Source organism: Electrona antarctica (assembly GCF_951216825.1).
Source record: "Electrona antarctica genome assembly, chromosome: 1".
NCBI classification, from domain to species: domain Eukaryota; kingdom Metazoa; phylum Chordata; class Actinopteri; order Myctophiformes; family Myctophidae; genus Electrona; species Electrona antarctica.
In genome coordinates this window covers 17,129,841-17,156,247 of record NC_136806.1, presented here as the reverse complement: position 1 = coordinate 17,156,247, position 26,407 = coordinate 17,129,841, and the positions used below count along the sequence as shown (strand labels likewise).

Genomic DNA, 26,407 nt, shown 5'->3' with positions numbered 1-26,407 from the left:
AAAGGTCGATATGACCAAACCTGCCTACCAATGATGTCACTGGTAGGGACAGCCATCCTCTGAGACAGAATAGAAATAAACATCACCATATTATATTTATAATGAGCATTAGCGGGCAAATAAATCAAATAATGAATCTTCAAAAATAGCAAATAGCCTGAAATGTTTGACATAGATTGAATTTATGTTCACGTTTGGCATCGCCGTCAGAGAATTACAAGTACCACACAAAGAACTTCAGGCAGTTTAAGGCACTTTAATGTCATAAAAGATTCACCTGAGACCACACATTCATCTCTCTCTGCACATGAATATACAAAATAATATGCATACCAACACTTTGTGCACAAACTCACATATATACACACAGAGCATGAGAATGTGGCCCTCGTTACACCTGGTATTAACACCTGCCCTCGTTCACTAGAGGACAGGTCAACTGCACACACAGACGGTAAAATGCCTCCCTCCCTCCCCTCCCAATATGTTTTAGTTGAGCTGCAAATATGAAACCAATGAAAAGTATTAAGAGCTTGTGACTAAATAAGATCCAGGTACTTTTTTCCATTTCCTGAAAAGTAACAGATTTGGACATACCGTACAAGGTTCATTTCCAGACGACAGCGACAATATACAGAGAAAACATCTTGGCTCCATACTTTAACCTTGCGTTTTGTTTTTGTAAATGAATGCCCTACTTAATCATACTACAGCGTCACGCAAAACGTAGCCGATATACAAGCTTGTAGATCTGCTACTTTTGCCATTTTCGAATTTGAATCCTGAAAAGCAACGTTTTGGGACATATGACGTTTCCACCCGGCAAGAGGCGATGAACTACTATAGCGCATGTCCCGCTGGTTTTGAAACCTTTATGACAGACAGGACTCGAGGGAAATAACCCCCCCACTAGAGGGCGCTGAAGCAGTTCACATATGCACACTTCTAGGTTACACCTGGTCAAAGATGCTTGTTTGTTTGTGGCATGGAGTTCAAACGTCTAACTCACATATGATATGAACAGGAAGTACAGATATATTAGTCAAAACATATTGAACTCAGTCTTTTTAAGGATGGAAATAGGGTAAAAGAACTGAAATAGAAATCTTAAATGAGAATAATATATGCCCAGGATTGGGCAATATGGACAATTATACAACAGGTAGGCTCTCTACCCGTGCTTAAACTAGCATGGTGGAACATCTAGCCCTGGGACTAATCACATTTAAAAAAATCACACCCGTGTGAACTGAGTGGTGTAAGGTATTATATAGCCTGATCAGCTGTGGTCTGACGTAATGTCTGACGTAATGAAATCACACCCGTGTGAACTGAGTGACCATAGCAACCATGCTCATTCTTTTGTTACGAACAAACACGTGGACACGTAAACTAACAAAGCCAGTTGTTGGAGTGGTTTACACCATTCAAAAATCACTCTGCAGTCCACCCCAGATCAGACCATATATGGCACAGCAGCACCACCAGTTAGATATGATTACCTTTAAATCCCGGGGCCCCCCAGTTACACTGTAAAATCCTCAGTGTTTACTATATCTCTGAGAGTGACAGAGCCGTCAAAGAGTACATTTGGACCACTGGTGATCCCCGGACCAGACGCTGAGAAACGGTAATGTACAGGAATAGCAGGTGCAAAGTGGGCCATACAGAGAAAGAGAAGATTTTATGAAGTGCCAATGAGGTTCTAAGAAATGCCACTGCGAGTACTGGAGAAAGAGTGCAAGCAGAGGTTGTTGTGTTGCGTTTAAAAAAAAAGATATTTTGTCTGTCAAAAAGTGCAAAATCAATTCGAATTAATTTGAAGAAAAAACGCAGGGAGGGATATAGATTTTATTTGTTTAAAAAAAAATACAAAAACTAAATTGACGGGTGAGTCATTGGTCAGCATTTATGCACCACTCTAATTTCCAGAAAATGGCCTCATGTTTAAGGGAGATAACGTTAACATTTATCGCAGTTGATGCAGTTTACAAGTTCGACACAGCAGCAGTATGTATAGATGCTGTGTTAATGAACACTTACGCCAGATTTAAATCCATGGGGACACCGTCGTCTCACAATACATACATTAATGTGAATTTAAGACTATTTAAGAAAGTTTGAGGACCTGCGGACTCTTGTTATCAGCTGAATAATGCACACATTTACCAACATCAAACGACGGGCCCCAGTGTGTACAGAAAATACGAATCACCCGCAAGTAAACAAAATGATCCCCTATGTTGACAAAACTGAAATTGACCCCCCCCCCCCCCCCTTCACTAAATTCAAGAACAGGATTCAAAAAGCCCTTTTGGCAGAACATAATAACATTCTATTCATATCCATCCTATAATAAATAATTGCTAATAAGCCAACAGGAAATGAATTGGCACTTCTCTATACCTGCTGAATTCAAAGTGATCTGGCCTGTGGTGTTGTAGATATTTTGTTTTCTTACAAGGCATAGAGCAGTTATGCTTCTTGTTGTTGCTTCATGGTGAAATCAATCAATCAATCGATCAATCAATCATTGGCTCTTTTTTACTACAAAGCATAACCCAGAACCTTCCATGACCATGAAACAGTCCAGAAGCAGTGAAGTTCTGTGACGTTTACATTTCTAATATAACCACAGCCCCCCTTGAAGGGGGGCTCTTATAAAAGAAAACTAATGAAAATAATAATTAAAAAATAAACTAATAATTGCAGAAAGGTACAAGCTTGTAGAGCCGCAATTTTAGAAACAATTTGAAGTTCTGGCCTGGTTACCTCCTGAGCAGCAGACCCCAAATTAGGGAGGAGAACCTCAAGTGAAACGGAGCCGTACCGTATGGAAACAAACCCAGAACCTGTGGTACACGTCGTCGTGACACGACACGGCCCACTTGGTCGTCGTAGTCGAAAAGGGCCATTGGAGCTTGTTGGGGAAATGGGCCGAGCGCTGAGCTAGCGTTGGTTTGACGTTGAGGAGAGCATCGTAGGTCGTGAAGGCACTTGGGGAGAACCACCCGTAGAGATGTCGACACTTTCCTCAGACCGGACGATGGCTGCATGGCTGCTGGACGAGTCTAACTCATCAGGAAGCTTCGACACACAAAACAAAATGCTGAATCAATGGAAAGACTACAGCATGACTTCATCCAATCCTAGATATAACCAATTAAATAAGATATGTCTGATATTGTGTCTCATAATTCATCATACATCTGATTAAAGACCAAGAAAGATTTATAACACTTCCGGGGTCATTGTTACACCTACTGTATCCAGGCTGTTGTGTTCCCCAGGAGCCAGTTGCACCTGACACCAAGTTCAAACTTAGCCTAGTTATAGCTTGAATGGCCTGACTTAAAATCCATTTAAGCTATAACTAGGCTATGGTTGAACTTAGTGTCAGGTGGTGCAACTGGCTCCAGACCCTTTTTAAGTTGCTTTATTCAATATTATAAGTATTCATTTTAGGTAACGCCCCTTCTATCCAATAGAAGCCCATTCAGCATCAAACCCCACATTAGACTCATACCTGTAGGGGTATCCGTGGTACTTTGCTCTGAAAATGGACAAGAGCCAACTGAAGAAAAGCATCACCAGACCAATACCTGCAACACACATTACTGATGCACGCACACACGCACGCACACACATGCACACTTAGGAAACTCGACACTATGTTTCAGGATACAAATCACGCCATCGCCATATTATGTGGCGATGGCATTTACAACACAAACTAGGTTGCAATGTTTTGCATAGAATCTGTATTGAATCACTTTAAACTAATACAAGAATATATAAATACATATTTTAATTGTATTGTTAAAAGATGTGTGTGTGTGTGTTGGTTGACATACTCTTCCTCTTCCCAATATCCAGGTCGGAGGTGGCAGCCTCACACAGCAGCACTATTCCCATGGTAACGGCAGCATCTGATACCCAGGGTCAAAGGTCAAACCTTATAAAGTCGGAGTAATTTCCATGAACACTTGTGACCCACCTTGACAAACACTAAGTCATTGGAATTAGTTTTTTCATGTCATATGAAATAAAAATAAATGCTGTTTTTCTCCAGCTGGAGGCTGCACAATGGCAGCCCCTCAGTCACATTCGATCGACTATAGCCATCTTGTAGAATGAATGATTGTCTTCTTTTAGCTGCGAAAACTTAGCACTGTATTGCTCGGCCAAGAGCTGGTTGTAGCAGTTTGTGAATTACATACGTACTTACGATTTAGGTATTTAGCAGACGCTCTTAATCCAGAGAGATTTACAGTAAGCGAGAACAACACATGGTAATACATCAAATACATAAGTAAGCTAAGAACCTAACGTCCGACTAACCATATAATATCTGTACGGTGAAGCTATGAGTATACACTAGACTATAGAGTGCTATGTCTACATAAACAAACATCTACATTACATAAATTAACCAGCCATACGCCTACGGTCGTTGAGGCTAGTGCAAGTGCTACGGCAAGTGCTATGGGCTAATTTACGGTTTCAACAAACGGTATGTGATTGTAGTTAGGCCAAAACGTGATTCGGGCTGTTATAGTGCCACCAAGAGGCCGATTTGAAAAGTCATGGACAGATGTGCGAAAACACGAGTCCTCGGCCTGGCGGAGACAACAAAGACTTTATAAAAAATTAAGGTAGTGGTGAAGGATACTGAAGACCAGAACGATGTGTGTCTCTGCTACGAACTGAGCCTGACTGCTGCCATGGATGTAACTCTGAAAACACAAAGGAACAAATAAACATCCCTCTTTTCTATTAGTGGTGGGAAAAGAGTACAGAGTCACATTCTTTCACATTCAAAGTATCAATACTTTGCGACACGTTGTAAACTTGTAGATCTGCTATTTCAGCTTCTTTTTTTTAACCCATTTTGGGTGGGAACCCCTTTTGGTGTTTTAAGCATTATGTTATACTTTAGCTATTGAAAAATAGCAGATCTACAAACTTGTAGGTCTGCTATTTTTGAAAAATTGTGAAAATGTGCCTCAAATCTTTGAATATATATTCTTTCAGTGTATATTCTTTCCAGGGTCCCTGGAACAACATTTTTTCAGATGGGGGTCCGCGGCATATTACATATAATTTTTGGGATCCTTGACATGTAATATTGATTTTTTTTTTTTTTTCCGACGTCAGGCCTAAATGGGTTCATGTATGAACATGTTTCAACATGGAAACGATGACAAACTAATTGCGATTAGATGATAATGTAATAATTGTGACAGGCCTGTACAGCCACCAAGCAGCAGCTTACCACTTGTCCAGTGTTGGGGTTCTTGTGTGCATAGGGTGGTCCTCTGATGTGGTTCCACATCTGCCCCGAAGTCATGATTAGGCAGAAGCACTGCAATGACACACACACATTTTTGTATGCGTCCCTTTTTTTTTTGTTTCCTACATTTTGTTTTGAATTATTATTATTTAAAAAAACTTGCAAAAGAAGGCAAAAATGTCATGAATTAAAAACTAAATTCACTTATTTTTCCAGGATTTCATGAATAAATAAAAGAAAAATCAAATAAATTCTATAAAAACCCCATGTGTACCGGATATTCAGTGATATTTAGTTTTTGAGCCAAAAACTGTAACGGAACGCAATAGGGTTTATATACCTATGCTTAGTGATGGGCATAACCACTGAAACCTATAAAATTGTGGTGAAATGTATTTCATTTAACAGTGCACGTGACTGGCATCTACTGGTGAAATGGGTCCAGTGCAGTCAAATTAGGCAAATGTCATTGCTGGATATTTATGGGTGTGATCTGTCATCTGTGATGCACATTTGAGTTTGACTTTATTTTCAATAAAATGTGCTCTATAAAAGTTGACTGGCAGATTTATTTAGTAGTGCTGTCCAACAATTAAAATCTTTACTGGAGGCAAAAAAGATAACCATTCTTTCTGTCAAGGCAGCTGACACGGGACGAAGGCACACATGTAGGCACAAACAATGCGTTCACTTGGACAGCAGTAGGATGTAGATTTAGGTTGACATGGTTCTGTTACAAATTGATATTATATACAGGTCAGAGGGTGTGCTTAGGCATGTCACAGGTCTATTTTCGCTGTTTTTGAACGACACTGCTGTGCGCCAAATGAACGCTTACATTTGTGCTTCTTGATTATTTGAATACTAAAAAAGTGTGTTGTGTGAGTGAGTGTGTGTGTGTATTACCAGTGCAGCGAAGGCCCAGACATTCTTGTTGAAAAGGAACTCTAGGTTGTGACGTCGAAGATAGGCCAGTCCACCAATCACAGCCAAGAGGAAGCCCAAGAGAAGGGGTCCCGCGTAGTTGGGAGGACGAATCACACGGATCTACACACGCACAGTTATTTTCACTAGTTGTAAAATGTTGACATTTCTTGAAACTTTGTCTATAATGACAGGGACAAAATGAGGATCGATTACGAATCCATTATTTTATTAAAAGATTGATTCTTGTTCGATTAACTGTTGCACCCTTAGATCAATATTTGAATGCTTGCTTTGTACTTACGTGTATGTCCATCCTGTCTGCCACCCATCTGGCCAGCTGCTCAGCTGCAAAGCCCCTGAGCTGCAGCTCAAAGGTATCCGCTCGACGAGGTTTCCCCTTGGCTGGGAAATGCAGGAATGTTGGGGCAGAGTTCATGTTCAGCTGGAATAGAAAGATTGATTGCATTACATTACATGTAAAATAATGAATATTTTCAAAATTTCAGATTGCCTATATAAGGCCTCCTAATCAGAAATCGCACAGGGCACATATGACAAATAACTTAAATATACTAAGAAATTACTGACATATTTAATAATGTTACACAAAATAAATACGCATTGTAAGCTTGTAGAACTGCCATTTCGGCTTTTTAATGTTTTATTTCGACGGTTATGATGATTATGCCAAAAGTAATAATAATTGCGATTAGACATCATGAAAAATATTTCCAAGGCATCGGAAACTGATGAACAATAAAATCAGAATCTCACCATCTGAAAGACGTCAGAGCCCTCGTCAAAATCCACCGTCCCAAAGAAGACTTTGTTGGTGAAGGCAGAGGAGTAACGCCAGGAATTAGCCAGCACCTGAAACTCTTCATCAGCTTGTCTGAAATATAAAGAATAGACTTAATGGTACTACAATACCAAACCTTAGTACTCACCGTGTTTGTGGTCTCTGGCATTATAGTCAGATGACTTGAACATTCATTGAATATCATCTTAGCCCGTAGCACTTGTCTTGCACTAGCCTCGGCAACCTTACAGGCGTATGCAAAGGCTAAACTTATGTAATTTAGATAGCATATTATGTAGACAAAGCACTCTATAGTGTATACACTATACTCATAGGTTCATTGTACAGATATTCTACTGTTAGAAGGGAAGCAACGACTCCCTAACACCCCTTCTTAACTGTCTCAATGACATTAAGGACTGGATGGCTCTCAACTTCCTCAGTGTAAATGAAAGAAAAACGGAAGTCATAGTGTTTGGGCCTAGTGGCCCCGGTGTTGTACCCACCGACCTTGGTCCCCTGCAGCCTTATGCCAAACCCGTTGTCTCTAATCTTGGGGTCAAATTGGATAATGCACTAAAACTGGACAAACAGGTAAACGCTGTGGTTAGTTCCAGCTTTTATCACCTGAGGCTGCTTGCCAAAATCAAGTCTGTGGCTCTGTGCTTTCTTTTAACGATTTTGAACGTGTCATTCACGCTTTTATCTCCACTCGTTTAGACTACTGCAATGCACTGTATGTTGGTTTAAACCAGTCTTCCATGGCACGTCTACTATGCGTCTCCTAACTGGAACCCATAGGCGTGACCATATTACACCTGTTCTGGCCTCCCTTCACTGGCTCCCCGTCCGTTTTAGAGTTGATTTCAAGATTTTATTGTTTGTCTTTAAATCACTGAACGGTCTTGCGCCGCAGTATCTCTGTGACCTTATAGAGGTTTACACTCCCTCAAGGTCATTGCGTTGGCCACTGCTGGCCAGTTGAATCTCCTGGTCACAAAAAAGGCACGTTTAAAGACCAGTGGTGCCTTTTCTGTTATAGCCCCCAAACTGTGGAATGAGCTCCCTTCCCATGTTAAACTGGCCCCCACCATCGAGACTTTTAAATCTCGCCTTAAGACCCACCTGTACACCTTGGCTTTTAATTCCGTTTGAGAGTTCTGTGCTTTTCTGTGGCTTTGTTGTAATGTGTCCTTTTTCTACTGTGTGGTTTGTTGGCGTCTTTTGTTTTAGCTTTATAGTGTATTTAGCTTTTAACTTTCTGTACAGCACTTTGTAAACCTTTAGTTGTGAAATGTGCTATATAAATAAAGTGGATTGGATTGGATAGCTTGCTTATGTTATGACCCTTGATAACTATTTCTATGTATTTGATTGATGTATTACCATGTGTTGTTCTTGCTTTACTGTAAATCACTCTGGATTAAGAGAGTCTGCTAAATGACTAAATTGTAATAGCCCTACTGTATTTCTTCCATTTTGTTTGTTGCCACAAGGCAATATATATATATATATATATATAATTTATTTAGTTATTTACACAGATTAAAAAAGGAAAACCCACTTTTTTTGGGCTCCAAAGAGAACGAGTAAATTCAAAATTGACCAAAGATAATCAGGACTATGATTTTTGCCATAAACGAGCAGCCCCAACAGTTATACTGTCAAATTACTTTTAGGCCAAACTTAGGTAGCATTACGTACTTGCAGACTCCACACTGCCTCTGTGGCTGCAGTGCTGTGAACATGATGACCATCGAGTAGTTTCTGGGCGGCGCCTTAACGAAACGACGGAACTTCTCTCCGTTCATCCTGATGACGGAACGTTTGGACGCCCACTCCATCATCTGACCCACCTTCTCCGACAGCAAAGACTGAGGGTGACAACAAACAAGAGACAAACATTAGAAAAGGTCGAGCTATATATTCATTGCTGTCCGGAAGAAACCACCTAACTCCATTTTGAGGGGCGCTAGCCCCTCCTACATCCAGCTTTTAGTTACCGGCCACAGTTTGTCTTAAACAAACATTAAATTCCCATTGACAATGAAAGGAGAATTTTACGTCATAGTGTCTGAGCAAATAGGCATAGTGTCTATTTTACGTCATGATGATGTACGATGATTTTAATATAGATCAATGCTACTGAACACCCTTTACTCCTGTGTGTTGGTTGGTAGCTAAACAGAAACTACCTTGTAGGCTTGTACAGTACATCTGATTACATTTGGTAATGTTAAATAAGGCTGGAAAAAAGTTAGTTGTGTTTTGTTCACAGCTTGACTTTAATAATATGGTGCGAAAGTATGGACACCCCTGATGTAGGATTAGGCTCAGAGTCATAGTACTACCTGACCTGGCAGTGGCACTATACTATCATAAAATCTGTATAATCCCTTGATGACGGATCGGATCGTGTACTCAAATGTGAGCTGAATACTGATCAAATCAGATGAATTGAAAATGGAGGACCCTGGCGTAAACAAGTCTTGAAAACTAAATTATTAGGATGCAACTCTCCAATAACGCTTGGTAGAATCTGCACCTGGCACATGAATCCATTCTCTTTGGATCAAATAGTCATCTCAGCAAGGCAGACGGCTTCTCAGTTAAAGTGGGTGACAATATTATCACACAAAGATATATAATATTACACCACCAAGATACCCATGTACCTGCCTAAATACTAATGTCAACGAAGTCCACACTCATAACACCAGAGGGAGTTCAACAAACCATGTGCAACCCAGATTCGGCACAAACAAGGGACTAAATTATTTTCGCTCCTATGCCATCAAAATGTGGAACGCCCTACCAACAGTCATTAAGACATGCGAATCCCTTGACTCGTTCAAAACCGCTCTCAAAGGGCACCTACGGACGGCTGCAATTCTAAACTGGCCCCCGTAAATCTGAATCACCCACCCACCCCTTTTCCCCTCACTGTATGTTTTTTCCCCTTTTTACCTCCTGATGATTTCCTGTTTTTGACTATATAGAAGTGTATATTTGTACATCTCTAAATGTTATGATGAATTGAACACGGTGGACCCTATTGTAAACAAGTGTAATGCTTTATGGTGTAGTCCACAGTTAACCGTTTTGTATTGAGTTGTGCTTGAAATGTACTGTCTGTAAATCAATCAAAACTTGTGCTTTCTTCCTACCCACTCTACATACTGTGAAATAAAAAATTCAATCAATCTCCAAAAATGACCCCTTCCCAATATACTTAATTGTTGTCATTGTGTGTCTTATTGTACATGTATGTACAGTGAGTGCATGGCCATCAACTATTCCAAATGAGCAAAGGCTGCAAAGCCCAGATAATTCTCACTAAACGTTACTTCCTAGCCCGTCTCCGGACCCCCCGGGTTGAGCTCCTTTGGACCCCTAGTCATCAAAATGTCAGAAACTTTAACGTAGGGTTCCGAAAGGAGCTAGTTACTTCCTTGATCTGATGACTTAAAAAAACAGTAATGGATAGGAAGTTAGATGAACGTATCCTTTGCCCACATAACATTCACCCTTATATTCATTATTAAATGCTACCCAATGCATCATTGCAAGGTGAACGTTGTCGAGAATGAAGACTTTATTATTATCATAATCACGTTAGCCAACATCCTATGTGGGTTAATGTTTAGTTTAGCTTAGCATCAGTGACCACACAAGCCACAATGTAAACTGCACTTGAATTGCTATGAATAACAATAATAACAACAAAAATAAACAAATCATTATTTTAATATGTACCTCTTTATGCACCTTCTTCTGTGCGTCAGAAGGAGGGGCGCCATTGATAACAAACAGCAGAAATAAAGCAAATAAAAGTTTGTGGAACATCTTTTCCAACCACCGCCGTCACACACACAAGCCTAAATGATTTATGCTCCGTCGTACGGCGGTCGCGAGTGCCTTAAAATAGCCGATCTACAAGCTCACAACGCGTGGCGGACGCCACGCGTTGTGAGCTTGTAGATCTGCTATTTCTTTCGGCGCGAGCGACCGTCGTACGATCAGGCTTTGCTTTACGCTACTGCCGCAACGAGACTCCTGTCACTTTCCTATTGGTGGGATTTCAGCCAATGAGCAGTCGGCATCTGGCTGTCGCTGCTATTTCAGCCAATGAGCAGGCTGTGTTGAAATGACAATTATGACATGTGGTGTGTGCGGAAGAGTACTGTTAACCACATCTGTTGTGTTTAATACAACACATAAGGCACTAATGTCTTATTATCTGTTGTTTGAGAAGAGAAAAAGAAGACGTTGTTGTTATTTTATTATATTATTAGTGGCATTTACCCTTATGTAACGTTGAAGAAAGGTCACTGAAACAGGTGAGTGAGAAAGAATCATTTATATTTATAGCCTATAATATTGAATAACACTGTTCTTCTTCTTTCTCATCCCTGATCACAGATTAAATTTGAACCTGAATAGTCAGGTTCAATTTGAGCCTGCTGATAAGGAGAAAGACGTTTAGCATTCCAGTGTTATATTGTTGTATTTGTGCTGATTTCTTCTTTCTTTCTTTCTTTCTTTTTTTTTGCATTTAGAAGTGTATATATTTGTATGTCTTTAAATGTTTTGATGAATTGAAAAATGAGGACCCTTATGTAAACAAGTCTTTAGTGCTTTTTCTGGTTTTATCCTCTTAGCAGATTTTGTATTGACCTGTACTTTCCTTGAACTGTACCCATTCTACAAACTGTTAATAACATTTTCAATCAATCAATCAATCAATCAGATTGTCATTTCAATGTTTCAGTCAATTCAGGCACTACTACAACGATGAGAGCCAATTGTAGTACAAGAGGATTGTTTGATGGGTTGGTATGTGCCTTCATGTTGCTGCTTTGTTGTCAACTGTCCGCCACCACCGTCAGCCAAAAGGTGAGACAGTCAGTCAAGGAGTGTTTTTCATGCAAAACAAAAGCTTCCAATGGATTCAGGCAGAATCATGAAAACCGCCTAGTTTGAACCGTCACATGCTACTTAAAGCAGAATGACATTTTGTAAATGTTGCCTGCATATAGGTTGTTAATGGCACCCCAACTTTCAGCAGCTGTCACAGATTCTCCTAGGGAAACTGAATTAAACTTTTGTGAGATGTGTTACTAGACACCTTTACAAACACATTGGTGAAGAAATGTATTGGTACGGAATTTATTCCCTGATTGGACATTGTTCTGATAATATGCAAATTGGGTGAAGCGCTAAAATGCCATTGTGCAAAGAAAGGATGTGTAATGTTTTCCTGTGTGTTCCTTCCTGTGAAGCCTGACACTGCCTTGACTGTGGTGGAGGGCGGAGACGGAGGTGGAGACAGCGGAGAGGATGCAACAACCGCAACAGAAGATGAAGAATCAATCCTCAAGGTGGTCCAACCTACCAGCGAGTGGCAGACCCTCAAACCAGGTAATGGCGCGACATTTGAAATTCTACACGGCTTGTTGTGCTTAGTTATAACCACACCCTGCTTCTGTGGCCAACGCGGAAGTGCCTCTCTCCTACAACAACTGTAGCCTCGCATAGCCAGCCTTCATCTGCCTTTGCAATGCATATTGCCCCAGGCAGATTAAGTCTGGCCCCTCTCAATTGTGGGAGGACTTCACTGCCGAAGTAGTGACGAGCCAACCAGATTCGTGGGGAACCAGGAGACTATAACCAAACGGGGCCCAGTATGCAAATATGGGGCGGGACATTGCAGAAGAATATCTAATACTTTACTGAGAGGCACAAGACTAGTATCGCTGTGAACTAAACCTAAATATATAACTCTTTGGACTAGACCACGACGGAGGCCCGCTGTCTCAAGTGAACTTGAGCCATGTGAGTCACCACCGAGCAAACTAAAGCGAGCAAGTTGCCGTGTCGAACGTTGCGAAGCTCGATTGAGCCGACTCGGGGCCGTTCGAGTTACGACTCGATATGCAGAGAATAGTAAATCATGTTCTGGGGAGAGCGTTTTCCCCGACTGCCACTCAAAGTGGCTACTGGCCAATCGCAGCGCGTCCTTGCACAAGCCGTATAGAGTTTCGAATGGTGCGGTAATGGCATCAGTGCTTCTCAACCTTTTCCGAGCCTCTGGACCCACTATATTTCGAACAATCTTGAAGGGCCACCTCGCTACAAACATTATGTATATATTTATTATAAATGAAGTAATAATATTTTTAATTCATGTTTAACATTAATTAAATAAAAGCCAGTTAAGTGGGTTCTCTTTCCTAAATGACCGGTGTCTCAAGTCGTCTGTTCTACGGCCTACGGCCTTACTACTACTCTTCCTGTTTCCACTTTCCACTAAATATCTTAGCCAAAAATAACCGATCTACAAGCTCACAATGTGTTGATATCCTCTTACCTGGTCATTAAGTTTCCTGGTCGCCTGATATGATTGATATTCAATCATATAATCGGGGGCGGGCGCTCAGATCGGTGAACCAATAGGATCCACCGCCTGTTTTCGACCGGCACCCGCCCCTCTAGACCAGAAACCACACAGGCTGGGCCAGGCTATTGTTTGTGTCTGTAACTGAGTTTAACACTATGAATATCTAGGGAAGGCAGTGCCACAAGGTTCCCATGTTAACGGTCTGTTTGGTACACTATGAATGAATGAATGAATATCTAGGGGAGGCAGTGCCACGAGGTTCCCATGTCCGGCTAAACCTTCAGACAGGCCAGAGAGAGGTGCGACAGGGAGAGGAGCAGAGGAAATACTGGGCACGCAAACTCAGGTAGGATTATCTTATCTGAAACACTGTTTCCACCAGTTTACTTATTAAGTAAAAGTATCAATGCTGCAATGTAGTTAGAAATACTGTGCGTGCACCAGGGAGAAAGTGGAGGAAGGCCAGCATCATTCGTTCAGCACTGCTGAGCTGAAAGAAGCTCTGCAGAAGATGGAAGAGCTGCATGCAGAGAACTCAGACAACAATGAGGTAACAACACCTGCTCTATAACATCGATTCTAGATTCTAGATTTCCATTTGAACCAAATTGAACCTTAAAGTATAACACTGAGGATGTTATATTGAAAATTGGAGTCCCAGAGATAATATATATAACTGGGGGCCTAGTAACAAATGGAACCAAATGGGCCATGTGATACATTTGTTCCATTTGTACACTCTGGAAGTTACAGACCCACAACGAGGGTCTCCTAATGGACCCCCCGGTGGTCAATGGACTTGAGAAGCAGTGCTGTATGACTATGGGTACTCCCACACAGTAGAGTCACAAAGATACAAGATGCAGCTTAGAGCAGGAGTCCCTTCCGGGTTTTTAGACAGCTGGTGGATGGAAATGAAGCTCCACCCACGCTGCAACTTCCAGCGTCGGCCAGAAAACCGGAAACGCTTTGCCCCCGCTGCAAGTTGCAGCGTGGGTGGAGCTTAATTGCAATCCAGCAGCTGTTTAACCCATTTTGACCTGAGATCAGATTCTAAAAAAATCTGAAAAAGCTATGTTTCTATGTCAGTCGTTCTTCGATTTTTCAAAAATAGCAGACGTACAAGCTCGTAGCGCTATGAGCTTGTAGATCTGCTATTTTTCAATAGCTAAAGCTTAATATAGTGCTAACACCAAAAGGGGTTCTCGCCCAAAATGGGTTAAAAACCTGGAAGTGACGCATCTTGCATCTTGTTGAATACAGTCTATGCGACTCTGTGTTTGTACTGTAGGACACGGTGAGGTCTCAGTTCCGCCCCCTGGAGGAGCTGAAGAGAGAAATGGCCGACCTGGACATGCTTGTGGAAACTGATGCTCAGGTCAGCCAAAAGTCTACAAAGTATTGCTACTTTTAAATAATACTTTAGTGAAATAGAAGTGAAAGTGTAAAATAATAATGACTCAGTAGTCAGCCAAATAATTACTTGAGTAAGAATGGAATCTTGTTTGAAATTACTATGTAATGTATAATTTTATATGGATGCTCAAGTGGTTAAGTAAATGTAACAATATATGTAAGTGCGGGGCCGCCTTTTTTGCTTTTGTTTACCGCTTCTTGTGAAGCTTTTTCCACATTGGTTACAGTTGTACTGTTTCTTTCCTTTCTTTATCCATCCTGCCTTGTTTCTTGTATGAAACTAAATTAGTTACAAGATGTATTGGCCACATGACATCTTACGTTGCTATTTAGTGCCCTAAAACAAACATTAAAGTCCATAGACTTCGCTGGCAAACGATTTACGTCCTATGTGCTCTAAACATACATTAGAAATCCCATGATAGGCCCAGGCGGTGGCGTAACCGTCTGGGCACCCGACTGGTAATCCAGTCGCAGTGTGCCGCGGGTTCGACTCCCGAGCCCGACACGGCCTTTACTGCATGTCTTCCCCCATCTCTCTCCCGTTTCCTGTCAGCCTACTGTCTGTCCCTTCAAAAAACCAATAAAAGGCGTAAGCCGCAAAAACAATATCTTTAAAAAAGAAAAGAAATCCCATGATACTTGGCTGTGATATGACATAATCTTCAAAAGAGCCATGTATTGGAGGGGAATTTATTAATGTGTGTGTGTGCGTGTGTGCGTGCGTGCGTGCGTGCGTGCCCGTTGTGTTAATGCAGATTCTGAGCCGCCTGCTAGCCCAGTTTCGCAGCACCAACATCACCACAGAGAGACAACTGAAAATACTGCTGGAACTGGAATACCTGGTGCATCAGGTATACTTCACACGCACACACACTAGGGCATTCACTTCTAGTCATTTTTACTAGTTGACTAGTTGCCTAGTTTACTAGTCGACTAGTTGTTTAACTACCTATTATGTAATAAAAATAATAATCTACCTGATCTTGAGGCCTACATAATCAACTAGTACCAACAAGGTCGACTAGTTGCTTAATGCCCTCACACAGACACACACACACACACTCATGTACCTTGGGTTCACTGGGTTGTTTCGGTTCCTATCAAGACGCCCTCGCCCAGGCGACCCAGCTTCTGTGTTCCGTGGATCCAACTAACCCTTTAATAAAGAAATAAGTGTATTGTGCGCGTGTGTGTGTGTGTGTGTGTTAGGTGGATAATGCCCAGACGTTGTTCTCCATGGGAGGTCTTCAGATCATGTTAGATTGTCTGAACAGTTCTAACTACCAGCTACAAGAAGGTTCTGCGTTTGTTCTGGGATCTGCTCTGTCCAGGTAGGAAGAACCACCACCAATGAATGCATTAATATAGCGCTTTTTATCCAAGGCACTACATAGATTGTACATTACATTCACACACTGATAGCGGCGGAAACCATGCAAGGTACACCGGGAGCAATTTGGGGTTCAGAGTCTTGCTCAAGAACGCTTTGACACTAACTCTGGGGGAGCCTGGGATCGAACTGGCAACCTCACGTTCCCATCTGGCCACTCTACCGGCCACTCTAGTCCTGAGCCACTGCCGCCCACCAATCCCTTGGCCCTATTAGTTACCTACTTCAAGTGTTGCGCAAAAGTAGCAAAATTGCTGATCAACAACAAAAATATAGCTTGATCTGCTATTTTTTGCCATTTTTGAAATGGTGTAAAAAAGAAACATGCTTCACGATTAATTTAATGAATTGATAGATTGATATAATTGATTGATTAATTGATAGAAAAATCACTAAGAAGATAATCGATAAAAGGGTATGCACATGCATAAAGTGAGTGGCAAAGTGAGTGTAACGTCGTTTAATGCAATCGGAACAGAATTTTCTGTTTGGTTGTATGGGCTGTCAAGGCCAGAAAGCATTAGGCGTTCCTGCATAACTTCCGGGTATGATGATGATGTTACGCGCGTACCCTCTATTTTCAGTTCCATTTGGTTCCATTTGTACACTCTTCAGTGGGCGAAGATCTCTGGTTGTCTGGAGACACTAATCATGGCATAACAACAAGTATTGTTCCTTTGTCCTGCAGTAACCCAGTAGTCCAGGTGGAGGCGGCAGAGAACGGCACCCTCCAGAGATTGCTGACATTGCTGGCCACTCCAAGACCCCATAGTGTTAAAAAGAAGGTACAGACACTCCTGGACCCCATAGTGTTAAAATAATTAGAAAGAAAGTTATTAGCAGGAGTGCAAGAGTGTAAACTCATTGACTTAATCTATCTATTTAAAAAAAATATTTTAAAAAGAAAAGAAAATCATCAAGCTTGTAGATCAGCTATATATATAATAATAATATGTCCTGTCTCTGCACTCAGGTTCTGTTTGCAGTGGCGTCCTTGTTACGTCACTTCCCACACGCTCAGAACCACTTCCTGTCACATGGGGGGCTGCAGGTCCTATCGGAGCTGTTCAGAGGCGAAGGGGGCGAAGGTCTCCGTGTTCGTATCATCACGCTGCTCTACGACATGATCAGTGAGAGGGTAGGCCCCGAAAAGACCCAGCCAAATATGCATTTACATCATTCAACTTATCAGTGAAAGGCTAAAGCCCAAACCACACCAAAGGGTCGGGTCAGGACAAAATGTTTTTTTAAGGTAAACCACACCAATGCAACTCAATGACTTGCATTGGTGTGGTTTGGGTACAGGCTTTAGTTTAGACATACTATTGGTCCGACTGTCATTAGACCGACAACCTACCTCAAACCCTAACCGCAAGCACCGCATGTCTGGTGTATCTAATCTGCGTGTGCATCCCTTGTGGTTTACCTTAAAAAACGCCAAACAGACACCGTTGGTGTGGTTTGGGTTTAAGGCCCCGAACCCATGAAGCAATAGGCCACACGTTTTTATTTTTTATTTTGTTTATTTTTTGAGGGGCAATGCACAGCTTTGTGTGCGTGTGTGTGTTTGTACCACAGAATGTGATGATTTGATTGGCTGAGCACGTAATGTGATGTATGATAATGTATGATAATGTATGACGATAAGAGCACCCCTCTTGTGATTTCAAACAGCTTTTGTCCCCACACGTCTCAAGATTTTCCATTGATAATGAACGGAGAAATTAGGTCAAATGTCCACTAATTAAACATCAAAACATTAAACTTCCTTTGAAATTGAAGGGAAAACTTACGTCATATGTAAACGAGCAAATCGGCTAACCAATCACATGTCTGTGGAAGCGCTTGGCCAATAAGGGACCACCTTATGTACCTTGTGTAGCAAATCGGCTAACCAATCACATACATTCAGTTGTCATCTCAGTTGTCATCACCTGTGTGAAATGTTTACGTCATATGTAAACGAGCAAATCAGCTAACCAATCACAGGCAACAGGCATTCTGATTGGCCAGTATGAGATGATCCATGATGCTGTACGATGATAAGAGCGCCCCTCACTTCACTTGTGATTTTTTATTTTTGAAAGATTCGCTTATAACGAGTAAGCGAATAGGACTAGAATAGGGCTAATCGATTGTTGTTTTTCACGATGCATGGTTGGCTGCGGGAGTACAGCGTTGACAGACAACCCCTTAAGCCAATCGGCGTAATAAAAACAAAGTCACAGATGAGTCAAGGTACATGTGGAAACAAGTGCCATGGCTTTTGGCCAAATGAGACACGAGTTATGCCTGTTCAAAGGTTTAATTTTCAAACGATTGCTAGCGCCCCCCTTTGGCCAATTGGAGTGAGACTGGTTTCAGTGCTATGTGGCATGACCCTCTACCATGCTGTAAAGTTTCATAAACATGTGCTACTGTATGTATGTATTTAGGAGCAGAAGAATAATTTTCATAAAACTGCAATGTTCATTGGCTCATAAAACCTTCATTTATTTCACTTAAAAAAATGTACTCCAGATTTTGTCCTTACATAAATGGATTAGTAATGAACCGTTGTACTGTCCTTTCCATGCAGGAGATGGTTCTGCAGGCAGGCATGGAGCCCATCCCGGACGCGGCCCATGAGGAGCGCTTGCGTCAGTACTCCGAGGTGCCCCTGCAGCCACAGCTTCTAGAAGGAGGCTGGTGCACTCTGGTGCCAGAGCTGCTGGACTCCTCCGAGCACGACTGGAGAGAGAAGGTGCGTGCGAATTAAATATGGATGCCATTATTGTCTTGGTGATTATTCTATCTGTCTATCCATTACTTTTTTGATTCATTGGATAATCGAGGTGTGTGTGTGTGTGTGTGTGTGTGTGTGTGTGTGTGTGTGTGTGTGTGTGTGTGTGTGTGTGTGTGTGTGTGTGTGTGTGTGTGTGTGTGTGTGTGTGTGTGTGTGTGTGTGTGTGTGTGTGTGTGTGTGTGTGTGTGTGTGTGTGTGTGTGTGTGTGTGTGTGTGTGTGTGTGTGTGTACTGTACATACATACATACACCACTTTTAACCATTATTATTTTTAAATGAAAAATAGCAGATATAACCTTGTAGATCTGCTATTTTTGAGGGGGGAAAAAATCTTTGAATATACAGTATATATATTTTTAAACGAACATTTGTAACTCAAATCTTTGCTTCTGTGGGGGTCCTTGGAACGAAATATTTTGAGATGGGGGGTCGGCGGACATGAAAACGTTTGAGCACCACCGATATAGCAACATGTGTTTTTTCAGAAAACCGTTCTCCGGTCTTAGTGGATTAATTGTATGCCCTTGTCCTATTGCAGACTTTGCGGACATTGTTGGCGATGGCTCCGGTGTGTTTGTCTCAGTATCGCTCCGACGGCACTCTCTCTTTCACGCTGGGCGTCCTGAAGGGCCAGTACCAGGAGCTGGTCCACACAGAGAGGAATCTGGGAGAAGAGAACGGCTACTTTGGCGAGATACTCGATCTGCTCGACACACTGGAGTTCAAATTAAAGTGGCTTTAAACCTGCCTGACTGACTGCTGTGCCTATATATGATTCTCATCAAAACGATCGTGGAAATGAATCGACTCACTCTCGAGGACATGGGTTGTGAACATTTGATGTTGTTGATCTGGTTTTGAGGTTAACTGGTGTCAGTACCAATGACACATTAAAGTTCTGCACAAAATGTTGGACCTGCTGGAAATGTTCTCAGACTCAATTCTGTGTGCTGAGTAGGGCTGCACGATGAAAGAAATTGCCACCTTGATTCATAAATGTCCACTCACCTAAAATGGCACAAAATCACAATGTGTTGCATTGTGTGACGTGTTGTCAGCTTGTAGATCTATGTTCTTGAACTATACTGTACATCAGGTTTAAAGAAAAATGACCACTATGGTTCAAATTTTAGTTAGTTACCTTGCCTTGAGTTAACTCCAGATATTGGTGAGATATCTTTAATAGAGTTTCCCTGTTGATTAGAAATTGATCATCCAAAATCATCTCTACATTGACTTGGATTGCACGGTGAAACGGCTTTCAGTCACACCTTTTAGCAAAGAAAGAAATTAAAACAAAGTCGATTCTGGCAATTATATGATCCTAACCTGCTATGACATTTACTTAAAATAAAATAACTTCCTCTAGATTTTACTGGAGGAAGAAAGGCTGTACTAGAGACACTGATCTGAATCTTCAAATACTGGTATAAACAACAAATGTACATTGATTTGTTTTCATATGTTTATGTGCTAAAAGTGTGACTTTGACGGTCACTGTATAAAGTAAATGCGTAGATTGTTTTTATTTGGCATTATCAATTTCTAACAGAGCAACTATTGAAGATATCTCGCCAATATTTGGAGTGAAGGCCAGTGCACACCAATGTAACTGCTTGCAACCATTAATAATAATCTTTATTGTCCCGAATGATATTCATCATCACAGGTCTATTCAACATTCACCCACAACAGAGCAACACGTAGTACAGAAAACAATAACATTACACCAAGACAATACAAAGTGTAATTTTGAGCTAACCATGTTGATAGGCTGGTATAGTTAGCTGTCCACAAAGAACTGTTTGCAGTTCAAGCCATTCTCCACAAGAGGGTGCAGCTCAAACGTATAAAAAATACTGTAGGCCAGCCAGTGGTTTTAAGGACCATTATTTATTGTTTTGAGCCACGGACCACCATTTGATGAGATTTGTCTCGCAGACCCAAAACTAAATAATGTTTTGTTATTGTTGGAAAAGACTCCAGTCACTCCACAATGCCATGCACTACAGGCAAATGTTGATCAAAATAGCAATTTTTCTACATTCTCTAATTATGTGTAGACTTCTTGGTAAATTACGTAATGCCGGTGTTTAACAATAATTTAACTCTAGGGAGTGTAAAATGACATCTGCAACATTATCAATATCCAGGTGAAGTAAGTAACCACATGACAAAAGTCATTGATATATTACGTCTGTTATTCTCATATTTTGCCACAACAAGAGGGCACACAGAGATTATGCTGCTTTGGTCTTTCCTTTTAACAGTTCATCAGGGGAGAGCGCGAACGCAGTCCCCCACTACCACAAATTATGCAGTCGAGATTCCCACATTTGAGGAATTCGCAAGTATATCAGCTCGGCCGGAGTGCAATGGCCAAGCCTCAACCTGGGTGAACCACCTTCATGATCATGGTGTCTCCCCTGCCAGGTAAGTATGAGTTGTACACGGGCGACATGGAGGTTGCCATTCACACGCGTACCAGTTCCATTGATGGTTAGTCACTATAAAATATAACGTTTATCCAAAAATATATACTGTGTTAATTTCAATATGCAACATCATTGGAACATAATAATTTGATGAGATTTGGGAGAAATGTGCTACATTTTGACTAGTATACGTTTATTTTTGGAATTAGTCATGTACCCATCATGCATTGCATACACGTATTAGCATATCAGCCAGCTAGCCCCTCCCACAAACTAGTTTCAAATCATGTTTTATCTGAACTGCACCCGGAAAACACCAGAATGAATGTATTGGTTTTAAATGACTGACTCAGTGACAAAAAATAAATCTATAACTTAACTTTACATTCTGCAGCGGGGCTCTGCAAGAGCATCTAGGATAGGGCGTGTGCGTGCGTGCGGGTGCGTGTGTACGTGCGCGTGTGTGACCAATCAGCGGCAAACCTTTGTATGCACGTTGGCTTTATGTAAGTTAAAGGGCAGGATCACTTTGTTGAACAGCTCTCAGCCTCTCAAAGGCACTCTTCTTTTAGCACAAACACATGTTTCTCAATACTTACAAAGAAAAACAACAACTTTGTGTTAATTTATGTGCTAAAAGAGTGACTGAGAGTTTGAGAGCTGTTTCAGCATACAAATCAATGAGGAGCATATTTTGAATGATCAATTTCTAATCCTGGAGCAATTATTATTTTTATTTCTTGTCCACATTTGGAGTTACATCATGTCAAGGTACACAACCCAAACCTCTACCAAAGTGGTCTTTCTCTTTAATCACATAACTTTGTGGGTTATAAAATAATGAGAGGAAAAGGCGGTGGTGGCTCAGGCGTAGAGCTTCCGGATGGTAACCGCAAGGTCGCCAGTTCGAACCCGGGCTCCCCCAGAGTTAGTGTCGAAGTGTCCTTGAGCAAGACACTGAACCCCTAATTTCTCCTGATGTGCTGGTTGGTACCTTGCATGGTTTCCGCCGCCATCGGTGTATGAATGTGTGTGTGAATGTAATGCACAATCTATGTAAAGCGCCTTGGATAAAGGCGCTATATAAATGCACCATTTTAAAAGAGACTCAAGTCTTTTTTAATTATTATTACAAGAGACAAGTTTAATTCTAGTTGCACTTGCACAAAATAAATACAAAAAAACATGTAAAGTTGGATCTCTCCTTTGGTTTTATTCATTCATAACTTGCAGTTTAACAGTCAACATAATTAAAATAAAATAAAAACGGATCAAACATCAACAAAATAACACTTAAAATCAGTTATTGAAACAAGGCACATTCAAAGAGACATGATTGATTGATTGAATACTTTAACAGTTTGCATGGACAAGCTCAGGGAAGTAGCCTACAGTAGCCTACAATACAAGGTCTGCTAAAAGGATTTATCCAAGAAAGTCTATTTGCTTATTGATTCCATTGGGGTCCTGTACTCAATTCATCAAATTCACAATTGTAATCCATTAAACATATTTACTAAAATATAATATAAGCTCACAACATCAGTTTCGGCTACTATGTGTTATGTCTGAGTCATAGTCGTGGTCGCTGACCCATTTGGCAATTTTAAAACTCTGCCGTACAACACTGTCGCATGTCAAAGGTGTATGTGGATAATAGATTTATGGACACAGACATGTGAATGAGATTAAAAACACATTTCACATTATACCAGTACCAGAAGTATTGGGACGTGTTGTCATTTGTGTTGTAACGACTCTATGAAATAAGTGTCCTGTTAGTGACATATAGGTATTGTGCCCATGTGGTTCTCAAACCAATGTCCCAGCTACAACGTTTTGCTTAGAAAATAAAATGGCAATAGAAAATGAATGAATTGTATAGTGCCTCCACATAAGATGTATTTAGCATTTCAGTAAGTTCATGTTCGTTCTATTCAATAACAGTTGTGCTAATTAAAGATGGAGTGCTGTGATTTTTGTACTTTGTTTAAAAAAACCAAAAAAAACCATTTCCTAGTATAATCTTATAGTAGCCTAGCTGATGATCATGTTTTTTTTGGGGGGGGTGAGGGGCATCACGGCATCTTTACGTTTATGATAGTTTTATCATAAAGATCCACTTTATCTCACCTACACCCTGTGATACCTACACATAACACGTATAGTTGTGCATACAGAAAACTCACAACAACATAATGGAGTCTTGAAGTAGCTGTTAAGCCCCGCCCCCAAGAACAGTATTTCCAGGAATCCCCCTTTGTGATTGGTTAAGGGATTCCTGGGAAAACTGGACCCCGGGAGAGAGGAGGAGCGAGGAGGCATAGGATAGAGGAGAGGAGAACAGAGGATGTAGGGGAGAGGAGAGGAGAACAGAGGAGAGGAGAGGAGAGGAGAGGAGAGGAGAGGTATAGGGGAGAGGAGAGGAGAGGAGAGGAGAGGTATAGGGGAGAGGAGAGGAGAGGAGAGGAGAGGTATAGCGGAGAGGAGAGGAGAGGATGTAGGGAAGGGCAGAGGAGAGCAGAGGAGAGTTAGATGAGAGGAGGAGAGAGGAGAAGAGATAGGCTGTAGGGAAGAGCAGAGGATAGGAGATGAGAGGGGAGAGGAGAGGAGAGAGGATGTAGGGAAGAGCAGAGGAGAGGAGATGAGAGGGGAGAGGAGAGGAGATAGGATGCATGGATCATGCATAGGATCCATGGTCAAGTTAAAACGGATATTTCACTTTAAAAATATAAAATAAAAATAAAATATCGTCTACTCAGGCTTATCACCTTGAACGCCGGTTACCATACAAGGCGGTAGGTGGCCAGTGTCAGAGATATGGACGAAATCATAAGCAGATAAGTTGTTGTCACGTTTGAACCGGAAGTGTTAGTCACACATGTTCTGCTAAGCGTCACGGCCGTATACTAGCGACCGATCCATTGATAGCATTAACGATATCATTAGCGACAACTCTGCAGTTACAATGGGTTTGTATAGGAAGGGCAGCCTCAAATGAATATCAAATATCTAAATACTGAATCGATCAACTTAAAAACTGTCTGGGGTCACATTATGCCTGAGTAGACGATAAAATGACCAAACTTGCAGTACAACGTAGAACCTGCTGCTGAGTGCTGATGTCCCCCGTCCCGAGCTACAGTGCTTCATCTCAGACTACCATCTGACCAGAGATGCAGCACTGCACCATGGGCCATGGACCAAAACCATACACACAGTCACACTCGTTAGACGGCAGCCCAGCACCTATGTGAACAAACATACGCACCTGCTGATCATCATCATGGCTTGGCAGCACAGCAAACCTGCAATACAATTACAAAAAATAAAATAAACAAACTGAATTACCCACTGGACTTTTGTTTTTTTTGCAATGAAGACTTGAGGCCGATTCTACAAATGCCTCCTAAATCCTATAAAGTCCTCCTTCATGTAAAGGACCTCCCATAATTATAATGTATTTGGCCGCTGATCTGCCCTCCTCAGGGACCTCCAGAAACAAAGATTTGAGCTTAAAATGTTCGCTTTAAATATATTCAGAGACTCACAATAAAAAAAATAGCAGATCTGCAAGCTCAAGCTTGTATATCTCTGACTGCTCGTATACAATTATGCTTTTTATGCTCAAACCTAAAATCACATAATTTATCACTTAATGTACGTTTTGTACAGTACAAATAATCTAAATCTGTAAAGTAACAAGTTTCGAAAGCTGGCAAACTATTGTAGAAGAGAATACATCATTATGTATTGAGAAAAAATACACAAAGTGTGTGTGTGTGTGTGTGTGTGTGTGTGTGTGTGTGTGTGTGTGTGTGTGTGTGTGTGTGTGTGTGTGTGTTACAGGAATGTAGGGGCTGTAAACATTGGGGCATTTGGTGGGGAGGGAAAACAGGAAATGACTTGACCCCAGTAGACCTAAATAATGTGAACTTCCTGTCTGTCCGTCTGTCTCTCACTCCCTCTCCTCCTCCTCCTCCTCCTCCTCCTCCTACACCCACATGTGCACACCAGGGCCAAATTAGCCATTGCGCCAGGGCTAGGGGCCCTTCGGGGAAATTGGACCACGCGGTACTGGGTTTGAGGCCCTGAAAATGGCCATTGATTTTGTTACATTTAGGTCAAAAAGATGAAAAAAATAAACAAAACGAAACTTTTGTGCGCATGCGCGCTATGGGGGCCGCAAAATAATTACCGGCCCAGGGGCCCTCATGGGGCTCTCTCTCTCTCTCTCTCTCTCTGGGAACACATGCATGACAGAGGAGATTGAAACACATGTTGTCGCTGTCGGACAGATTTATTTTTTATTGCTTTTATTTTGATATATAGGCTATATATACATACATATATCTTTTTTTAAATTATTATTATTATTCATTTATTTATTTTTATTTTTTGAGTAGACAATTATTTTTTTTAACCCCGTTTTCTCCCCAAATTAGTCGTTCCATCACAAGACTCACAATGTGCTTTTACATATTTAACCAATGCAATGCATTAAGAGCTTGTGACTCAATAATAACTACACTGGATCTATTGGAATAAATGTATTTATTATTTTGTACAAGGTTTCACCCGGCAGTGGAATCACCTCTCTCTGAGTGGGTTGGAACGTGAGGGATTCACCCGCTTTCAATGTTATCAACCGATAATCACCATAATGACTTATCAAGACCATGCAATCGACCTACTGCACGTACACTATACTGGAGCCTACTGGATGCCATTAGGAAAAATGGAAGTGAAACTGACTTATGTTAAGACTGATATGAGGTTAGGGGACTTACGTGGCCGGTTAAGACTGATATGAGGTTAGGGGACTTACGTGACCGGTTAAATAAGACTGATATGAGGTTAGGGGACTTACGTGGCCGGTTAAATAAGACTGATATAAGGTTAGGTGACTTACGTGGCCGGTTAAGACTGATATGAGGTTAGGGGACTTACGTGGCCGGT

The 26,407-nt window shown here is 41.3% G+C and overlaps 2 protein-coding genes and 1 long non-coding RNA gene across 3 annotated transcripts in view; 2 read left to right on the top strand and 1 right to left on the bottom strand.

Moving 5' to 3' along the window:
* The window catches only part of LOC306940464, a 687,363-nt gene that overhangs the window by 478,450 nt on the left and 182,506 nt on the right, over nt 1-26,407 (top strand). The window lies entirely within an intron of this gene.
* Nucleotides 242-10,908, bottom strand: LOC306922294 (dolichyl-diphosphooligosaccharide--protein glycosyltransferase subunit MAGT1-like). The gene is made up of 10 exons (XM_079499781.1): nt 10,776-10,908; nt 8,724-8,893; nt 6,995-7,112; nt 6,522-6,662; nt 6,200-6,340; nt 5,276-5,365; nt 4,673-4,736; nt 3,855-3,929; nt 3,527-3,617; nt 242-3,087 (listed from the first exon to the last, which is right to left on the bottom strand). Exons 1-10 carry the CDS (start codon nt 10,863-10,865, stop codon nt 3,072-3,074), a joined length of 996 nt encoding a protein of 331 aa, XP_079355907.1. The 5' UTR covers nt 10,866-10,908; the 3' UTR covers nt 242-3,071.
* Nucleotides 11,187-20,537, top strand: sil1 (SIL1 nucleotide exchange factor). The gene is made up of 12 exons (XM_079501728.1): nt 11,187-11,359; nt 11,791-11,915; nt 12,302-12,440; nt 13,660-13,765; nt 13,864-13,969; nt 14,711-14,797; nt 15,594-15,689; nt 16,048-16,169; nt 16,917-17,013; nt 17,202-17,366; nt 18,807-18,971; nt 19,552-20,537. The coding sequence occupies exons 2-12, from the start codon at nt 11,814-11,816 to the stop codon at nt 19,753-19,755; spliced, it is 1,389 nt and encodes a 462-aa protein (XP_079357854.1). The 5' UTR covers nt 11,187-11,359; nt 11,791-11,813; the 3' UTR covers nt 19,756-20,537.